This window comes from Triticum aestivum, chromosome 1B, assembly GCF_018294505.1.
Source record: "Triticum aestivum cultivar Chinese Spring chromosome 1B, IWGSC CS RefSeq v2.1, whole genome shotgun sequence".
Taxonomy (NCBI): Eukaryota; Viridiplantae; Streptophyta; class Magnoliopsida; order Poales; family Poaceae; genus Triticum; species Triticum aestivum.
Window position 1 is genome coordinate 425,323,941 of NC_057795.1, and position 7,386 is coordinate 425,331,326.

The 7,386-nt window shown below is 58.4% G+C and overlaps 1 protein-coding gene across 2 annotated transcripts; it reads left to right on the plus strand.

Moving 5' to 3' along the window:
• Positions 1 to 4,439: 4,439 nt before the first annotated feature.
• On the plus strand, positions 4,440 to 7,071 carry LOC123128547 (transcription factor GHD7). 2 transcript variants are annotated; one of them, XM_044548580.1, is made up of 2 exons: positions 4,440 to 5,181; positions 6,431 to 7,071. In XM_044548580.1, the coding sequence occupies exons 1-2, from the start codon at positions 4,695 to 4,697 to the stop codon at positions 6,859 to 6,861; spliced, it is 918 nt and encodes a 305-aa protein (XP_044404515.1). In that variant the 5' UTR covers positions 4,440 to 4,694; the 3' UTR covers positions 6,862 to 7,071. The 2 variants fall into 2 exon arrangements, with proteins under 2 accessions (XP_044404515.1, XP_044404516.1); XM_044548581.1 differs by having other exon boundaries at positions 4,442 to 5,174.
• The last annotated feature ends 315 nt before the right edge of the window (positions 7,072 to 7,386 follow it).

Below are 7,386 nucleotides of genomic sequence, written 5' to 3' on the forward strand. Positions count from 1 at the left end.
CCGTGACGGCCCCTCCCTTAGGGCCCTCCGTCCTCTGTTCGGCACGCGCTGCAGCCACAGCCGCGAGCGCAGCCTGCACCATCTCCTTAGCGCGCACAAGAGAAATCAGCTCGCGTTGTCCACCCACACATGCGGGGTCGACGCCACTCGCATCTAACACCTCAAGCAAATGGTCATCCGAAAAGGAATCAAGCACCATGAATCGGGGGGGGGGGTGGATTACCTAAGATTTCCATGTTCTTCTGGGTCTGGAGAAGTTGCGCCCGCTGCAAGGAAGGCATGTTGCCCTTGGCCCCCTTGGAGCGCGAGCTCGTGTGCACCGGCACCGCCGGCACCATCTTGGTACGCTTGGCCTTGGAGCTCCGCGCCATCATGGAGGCCTTCTGCAGCAGCAGATCGACGGCCGGGGGAGCAGTCGGGGCCGCCAACGCCATGACGGACTGCCTTGGAGTGGGGGGGAGCACCGAGTGGCTCCATTGCACGCACCGTCTCCGCACTGACCTTGCGCAACACCGTCTTCTTCATCATCTTCACTGAGCCACTGAGGGTGTTGCCGCGCCCACCCAAAGCCGGCGACCTGCCTGGAATCATGCACGATGGGCTAGGAGAGAGAGAGAGCGATCGAAGAGCGCCCACCGTCCGCTCTTACTAGCCCCGTCGTGGCCGCAACCGTAGGTGGAGAGGACAACGACCCCAGGTTGGACCCATATTGGTTGGGCACCGAGAGCGCCATCTCCGCAGAACCCATCCCCACAGAAGACCAAGGCACCTCCACCCCCTCCGCAGGCGCCACAGAACCAGACGCAGAGATCCCCAGCTTGTCCCATGCCGCCGTATCAATGGAATCATCCTCCTCCATGCTCGCATCTGGCTCTGGATCCTTGCCCTTGTCCTTGGTCCTGTCTTTGTCTTGGTCACCCGGATCCCCACCGCTGGGGGAGGGGGAGGGTGGGAGGAGAGCAGGGGCCGTCGGGCGCGGGGGCGTAATCTCCGGCTCGAGCTAACGTTGTACCTGGCCCCATTGAACCAGATCTGCACGGAGCCACGCAGCTTTGTCGGCGCCCGGCACGCAAAGAGCATGCGCACCGGACCCGCACGGATCAAGGACAACTCGTCCACCACCAGCGGACGCCCAATCATCGTCGTCACCGCCATCAGCCTCTCCACCCGATGCTGCTTCGGTGGAATGCCCCACAGCTTCACCCACACCTCCGGCATTGACAGCGCCTTGGGTTTAGCAAGGACAGCGTCCCGGATATCTGCCGTGATGTTGTTGCTGGAGAGGAATAACTTGCCGCTGCGCGTCGCCATCCTCAACATGGCCAGATCAGGAAAAGCCACCGAGAAGGAGTCAGCGTCAAAGGGGGTGACCATCCAATCCCACTCGCCCTTGAAGAGATGCATGAGCTCCTTCTTCAGAATCTCCTTGGATAGAACCCTCGGCACCGCCGAGACCAGCGCCGCGTTGGCCCCCAGCAAGCCTGCCGACGCCGCATCCGCCTCCTCGGGGTACTGAAGACAGAAAAAGCCCCCGCCCGCGAAAGCATGCCCCATGGATTGGAGCATCAGGGGCTTGCCGCGCGAGGGGCAATAGGCCGAGGCGTGGCCCTCTTGGCTGCAGATGACGCACAGCTGCTTGAAGGCGCATTCATTTTGGTAATGGCCCGTGCGCCCGCACCAAAAGCACTCCGGCCCCTCCGCCTCTTCGACAGGAATGGGTTTCGCCGTCGTGCCCATGGAAGAAGAAGGCTTCGGCGGCGGCTTCATCGCCGGCTTGTGCTTCTTCATCTTCTGCTTGGCGTAGGGGTCGCCGACGCAGTCGCTGCCGGTTGGGAGGAGCGACTCCTTGTGCTTGAGATCCAGCTCCCTTTTCTTGTACTCCTCCTTCTTCTTCTTTTTCCGCTCCTGATCCTTGAGCCACCGTGGAGGAGGAGGCCCCAACCGCCGTCTTCGCCAGCCCGCTCCTCCGCACGGATCTTCGCCTGATCCCGCAGATCTTGCTCGCGACGCCGCTCCGCCTCCGGATCTAGTGGCGCCCTCTTGTCGGCACGGCGATCCGCCTTCGAGCCCATGTCTACAACCTCGATGAAGGATCGATCGAGAGGAGGGGGATGGGCGGGAGTGGAGAAAGAGCAAGCGGAGCCGCCGAAGCGCCGCACTTCAGCTGCGGTGGCTGAAACCCTAATGAGCAATCCAGGACGCCCCGACGGATCCACTCCCACTTATATACTGGGCGATCCACCCACGGGCCTTGGCTCTGGGCCAGGGAAACAGGCCTGGGCTGCGCCGGATTGGCCCCAGCCGCCCGCACCCCACCCACCGCAGTGGGCCCCGACTGGGCCGAGCTGCCCGAGCGGCCCACGACCGCATCCAAGCCCACCAGCCCAACCTGGTCGCTTGCGCCAACCCTAGGCCAGGGATCGGGCATCTCCGTCGTCGCCTCCTGCAACCCGACCGGCGCCGCTGCCCCTGCCATCGGCCCCGGCGCGAGCCCCAAAACCTGCCGGGTGGGAGCCGCCGCCTCCGCGACCTTCGCAGCACGCACGACCTCCCGCCCAGCCAGTGGTCGCGGCGTCTCCGCCACGGACCGCAGCGATGCCCTCCTCGGCCTCCCTGGCCGGCGAGCACCACGGCCACCAGGGCGAATGCCCGACGCCGCCCCGCTCTGAGCGAGCCCCCAAGCTCCTCAGCACGGGCCACAAACTCACCAAACGATGGCGGCGCCCCGCCACCACGCCGAGCACCGCCCTCGCCGTCCTCCGCCTCCGAAACCTCACTGTCACTTACCTCCGAAAGCGCCCAGAAGCGGCTCCGCCCCAGCCCAAAGCCGACGGCGCGCCCGAAGCCGGCGAAAGGGGGGCGCGCGCCGGTCGCCCCGACGCCCTCACCTCCGACCAAGCCTCCGCCTCGCCGCGGCCAGCGGCACCTGCCACCCCGACAGCCTCCGCGTCGCACGCGTTGCCGGGCCGTACCAGAGCCGTTGGAGCCATCCCTCCTTCTCCTGATCTACAGTCGGACTTGGCAAATCCGATCCCTCAAACGCCCACGCGTCCACGGGCACTGACCGGACACCCCTCAAATAATGTAATCCACATTCGGACACCTCAATTACCATATCTCAAATCCATACAAGCTCATGCAACTACGTCATCGCACACGCATTATCCGTCTACTCCATCACATTACACTAAACATGCCATCGGACTACCAAAATTTGGCATGTTTGGCTATGGTGGAGTTCATCCACGGCTGCCCTTGCCCTTCCTGGCACCCTTGCCGTCCTTCTTGCGGAAGTACAGGTCGAAGACACGGTACGGATCGAGCCTGATCTGCCCATCGCCGGAGTTGTCCTCGCAGTCGTTGTCCTCCTCCTCCTCCTTTCGTGGTCGTCCGACCATGGCACAGACCGCCCGATTCTGCTCTCAGGCGAGGGCGCGCGTGTTCCTCCGCTGCCATTTCTTCACAAAGCGGGTGCAGATGGCTTCCTCCTCTGCGTCCGCCCGCGCCGCCGCATCAGCCGCCTCCGCCGCCACCATTTTCGCCATGATACGTGCCTCGGCGTCCCTTATCCTCTCCTTCCCACGGCGGGCCGCCCGTTCCCGGAGGGACTGATAGTCTGCCCGACCGGTGATGGGGAGGGAGAGGTGTTCCGACTGCCGAGACCACGAGGATCCAGCACTAGAGGACCCGAGCGCACGGTGAGCCGACGCTATGGCGTCGCGGCGGACGGATCCGTCCGTCGGCCGGGCGCTGTCCTCTCGGGAGCGTCGGAGTGCAACACCGACTGCCATTGCCCCCTCCAACCCACATGAGATGACACCCCAGTCGACGAATCTGGACTGGTCAGAGTCTGATCCACTGCCTTCCATGGCAGAGAAGGCCGGAAATCGCCGGAGGTGAGCTCGGATGGCGAAGGGCAGTTGAGTGAAGTGACTAGGGTTTGCTCCAGCGAGCGGATGGGGATGAATATAAGTGGGGTCGGGTGGGCCAGCATTGGCCGGGTCCGACGTGGCGGCGTTCCCGGGCGCCCTCATATCTGCACCATATTTGGGCTGGATATGAGGGTTGCCGGTCAGCCCGGGCATTTGTGGCCCGTTTGAGGCGTCTGTCTAGGTCGAAAAAACGTGACCGATCAGTGACTGGGCAGCCCGCTCGGGCATATAAGGCGGGTTTGAGAGGTCCGGCTGTAGATGCTCTTACTATAATTATACTTCACCCTTTCAACAAGACCATGAGAGAACCCAGCACATGTATAGCCAGGTTGCGCGCAGAGAATCCTCTAAGATCTACAGACTACAGCCTAGGGTGGCAAGCCAATGGGGAGCGGCCAAGTGATCTCAGGAGAAAGGTGGCTGCGGATCTTCCACGTAAGGAACCCTCCCATCGCTCATATCTATTCCTCCTCTCCCATTCGCCACCCACCCATACTTATTCCCTCCCTCCCTGCCCTAGCTACTCGCTTCATATCCTCCACACACGCACACGCACAAACACAAACACTTTTTTTCTCCCTCTTACAAGATTCAACTCGAGCTCATCATTCGCAGTGGAGCAAGCTGATGGAAGCAAATTAGCAAGTGGAGTGGAGTGCCAGGAGCTCCCGCGCCACACGTACCGGGGTCCGGGGGAGTGGTAGCTAGCTCAGGGTCGGGGGCCGGCTTAGTGTGTGGAGGGAGGCGCGTTGCGCGCGCACGATGTCGGCGGCGTCGGGCGCCGCGTGCCGTGTGTGTGGCGGGGGCGCTGAGGACTGCTCCTGCTTGTTGCAGCGCGGGAGAGGAGCTGCAGGGGTGCGGTGCGGGGTGGCCGACCTGAACCGCGGCTTCCCCGGGATGTTCGGCCAGGCGACGGAGGAGCCGGCCGTTGACGTCGTTGCCGGAGGCGGCGGCGCTGCGGCGGTGGGGCTGCAGGAGTTCCAGTTCTTCGGGCAGGAGGACCACGAGAGCGTGGCCTGGCTGTTCAACGACCACGCGCCCCTCGGTGGGGAGGACCGCCTGCAGCACCGCCCGGTGGCAACCGAGCAACTGCAGCGCCGCCAGGCGTTCGACGCGTACGCCGAGTACCAGCCCGGACATGGCCTCACGTTCGACGTGCCGGTGCCGCTGAGCCGAGATGTCGTCGACACGGCCATTCTGGGGCTCGGCGGCGGCAACCCGGTCACGTCCGGCGCCACAATCGTGAGTGGTTCGGTTCTCATGCTTGACCCCCGAAAACTATATTTTTTCCGTATGCATATGCAGGTTAGTTAGTGATTTTTGTTCTAAAAAAGTAACAAATACAGCTTAGAGAACACACTTGCAAATAGCAGTATTACTATATTTCTGCATAGCGTGCATATTGGCAATTACTCCCTCTGTACGTAACTCAATGTAAAACGTTTTTGCAGTCAGGTAGTACTCCCCCGTCCGGAAATACTTGTCATTAAAATGGATGAAAAGAGATATATCTAGAACTAAAATATGCCTAAATACATCCCTTTTTATCCAGTTTGATGACAAGTATTTCCGGACGGAGGGAGTACTAATTAGTGGTCGATTACACTTTAGACTGTTTCTTGTAAGAGCTAGCTAGGCCATGTAGATATGCGTGAATAGTTCTGTCTTGTCTTATCTCTACCATCGAAGATGATATGCTAATGATGAGCTATAGTAGTGGCAAGAGCATAATTTCTTTGGAAAAACTACAGATAACCAGCTGTAATTACCGGAGTCTTCGAAGGCTTAGAATTATACTGCATAATTAATGTCATATAGAAGAAATTGGCAAAATGTACACATCAAAAATCTCAAAAACGTATCTATCACTGACTTTTCCACCCTTGGTAAAAACTAGTAATGTCTGTATGTAAGACGTATAGAGATAAAGAACTTCTCATTACAATGTGGATAAACTAAACCCTCCCAAAGAATGCAGCCTTTTTTTGTGCGAGGACAGAGAAATGCAAGCTTTACATTCTAATTGTCGATGTGCATGTTCACAATGAGTCGATCTCAATTAACTCGGTGCAAACGAAAACACCCGTTTAATTTGGACCGTGCTACAAATTTGATGTCAGATTTTTAAACATGGCAAATCGAACGTTTTTCATGACAAATTACGCAACTCGAACGTTTTAAACATGACAAATCCTGGCATGTTCAGTTTTTTTGCCAGGATCTGCCATGCTTGTTGAAGGGAATTGTCATGTTGGTGACACGTAATTTGCCATAAAAAACATTTGATTTGCCATGCTTAAAAGATCTGTTGTCAGGCTTTTAGCATTTCCATTTAATTTTGGTTTTCCTTCACATTCTTCCATGTTGGGGAGAGGTATGCATTGTACTGACTACTGAGGCAATTCACAGCTTCATTAGCTTTCCTTTTTCGAAATAAGGAGCCAGCTGCATTAGCTCATTTCTATCATAGCCTCATACTTTCACGTATTAATTTTCAGATGCCTTATTGCGGGAGAGAAACGTTGACGTTCACGGAAGCCGCGGCCAGCTCGGTCGACCGGAACGACGACACGGCGGCGGGGCTGGCCAACGGCGGCGCGTACTCTGCCGGCTCAAGCGGCGGTGTCGTCGGCGACGTACCGGCACCAACGGAGCTGCGGGAGGCGAAGCTGATGCGGTACAAAGAGAAGCGGAAGAGGCGGCGGTACGAGAAGCAGATCCGGTACGCGTCCCGCAAGGCCTACGCCGAGATGCGGCCGCGCGTCAAGGGACGGTTCGCCAAGGTGCCCGACGGCGGCGAGGGCGCGGCACCGTCGCCGCCGCAGCAGCCGACGCAGGCCGCCGGTTACGAGCCCGGCCGGCTCGACCTCGGGTGGTTCCGCTCGTAGCAAGCAGACATGTATTACACGCGCACGTAGTGCAGCAGTAGAACGGCGGCTAGCTCGATCTCATCTGCGTGCATGCATGCATGCATGCTGCCGTAGGAGGCTGCCATGCATGAGTCGCTGCTAGCTTATCTCGTAGATCGTCGTATATAGATCAACGGATCATTTCTCGGTCGGGTTAATTGTTGGTATATAAAGAGCTCATAATTAACATTTAGAGCGCAGGATCAAGGTCGACCTTAATTTTTTTTCAACCGGGCTCACACCCCTTTCCATTAATTTTGCAATCAACGAAAATACATCAGTCTGTTCTGTTCTTAAAGGTCGCAAAATGAGCATCGAACCGAATAGACCAACTACCAAGCAAGGGGACTGAAAGGGGAGAGCGAGTTGGTGCATCACCAGAAAACCCACTGCATGACAGCCCTGTAACGGACCATCAGCCGTGGGCAAAAACCTGGCGACACAATCAACCAAAGTTCGCTACAGACATAACCTGACTAGAGGCTAAACTTAACAAGGAGAGGACCATCAGCACCAAAAGATCAGTCCAGCGGGCATCAAACCCC